Here is a 1,570-nt window from a genome sequence, read left to right as displayed (position 1 = left end):
TTCCACATTGTTTGCTGATTTTTACTTTATTTAAACTTTGTGTCATTTATTTATTTTATTTGACATCAAGGTGTATACCGTGCCTCCAAGCTTTCTTATTCATTTTGCTAATAAACGTTCAACGTTTCTTATTTATTCTTATTCAGCCTATAGTATGGTGTATTTTTATTCGTTTTGTTAATAAAAGTTTTATGAGTTTGACGTTGTTGTTGCTTGAATTGAATCAACGCCGAATTGCTGCTAATTTGAAAGTGAAAGTAAAATGTGCACGGCGCTTTTTCAAGCTATTTGAAAGCCAAGAAATCAGAGGAAAAAAGGGAAAATTCAAATGAACAATTGCTTGACGCCGAATTGCGGTCATTTGAAAGCAAAGAAAAGAGGCAAACTCAAACGAACTAACACGCCCTCCCCCCCCCCAACGGTGATACCGGTATTACCGGTGTTGTCACACGTCGATTAACGGGTGGGAAAATTTCCTCATCGTCACAACCCTAGTCTTAAGTATCACATGATCCTTCAGAAAGCATTTTAATATACTGATTTGCTGCTTAATATTTTGTGAAAACCATTATACTTTTTTTCAGGATTCTTTAATATAGAAACTTCAAGCGAACAGCATTTATTTGAAATACAAATCTTTATTAAAGTATTTACTGTCACTTTTGATCAATTTAATGCATTCTTGCTTAATAAAAGCCTTAATTTCCTTCAATATAAGTAATGTAATATAAATATAATTATATAATTGTAATTGTATAATTTCAAAGGTGTGAAGTCTTAGTCATAGAGACCATCAGTAAAATATTACCACAAGTAATACACACTGTACACATTGTACACACTGAGAGACAATGAGATCTAACCATCTAATCTGTTTTTAAAGTCTGTTAAGATGGACTTCCTGGACACAAACAACTCCTCAATCTTGACCGGTTTTTATTTATTTATTTTTCATGTCAAACATATTCTGTCTGCTTATTTAAAACTCTGCAAATTCAGCAAATTGTTTATGTTAGGCTCTTATGATTGACTTGTGTTGGTTGTTTTTCTTCTTTTATCATTCTAGCATTTGTGATATACAACTTCCTGAGTCTATCTTTTGAGTACCTTGGAGGAGAAAGTGCCATCATGTCGGAAATAAGAGGAAAACCTATTCAGTGAGTCTTTTTTTAAATTTTTAAATTTTTTTTAAAACAACTGCTAGGTTCATAACCTAGTGATCAGCGCTTTGAGGCATGATAAGTGTGCTTCCTATTTAAAGGCTGCCCCAAATTGTAGACAATTTAATTATGCTGCCAATCTAACATTTTAATATTTATGCTGCCACTCTGTACCTCATTTTGGCAAAGTTCTAAGGCAGCATCGCATATATCCAGCATGGAGAAGGAATTCCCACAAAATGCATAGTGAAGAGCTTTGAGAAAAGTAAATACAACATGTTGGCCGTCACCTTGATTTTAAATTTTGTTGTGATCACTCACATGATCACCATGACTCAGTGTGTCAGAGCATGTGTGTTAAAGGGTTAGTTCACCCAAAAATGAAAATTAAGCTGTGTTTTACTCACCCC

The 1,570-nt window shown here is 33.7% G+C and overlaps 1 protein-coding gene across 1 annotated transcript in view; it reads left to right on the top strand.

Annotated features, from left to right (window-relative positions):
* Positions 1–1,570, top strand: part of LOC107674661 (transmembrane protein 184A-like) — a 31,373-nt gene that overhangs the window by 7,490 nt on the left and 22,313 nt on the right. Inside the window, exon 4 of the mRNA XM_016468701.1 lies at positions 1,067–1,157. Within this exon, the coding sequence (XP_016324187.1) occupies positions 1,067–1,157 (91 nt within the window). The remainder of the gene's footprint in view (positions 1–1,066; positions 1,158–1,570) is intronic.

This window comes from Sinocyclocheilus anshuiensis, unplaced genomic scaffold, assembly GCF_001515605.1.
Source record: "Sinocyclocheilus anshuiensis isolate Anshui unplaced genomic scaffold, SAMN03320099.WGS_v1.1 scaffold152, whole genome shotgun sequence".
In the NCBI taxonomy this organism is placed as follows: domain Eukaryota; kingdom Metazoa; phylum Chordata; class Actinopteri; order Cypriniformes; family Cyprinidae; genus Sinocyclocheilus; species Sinocyclocheilus anshuiensis.
This window is presented reverse-complemented; position numbering and strand designations above follow the sequence as displayed.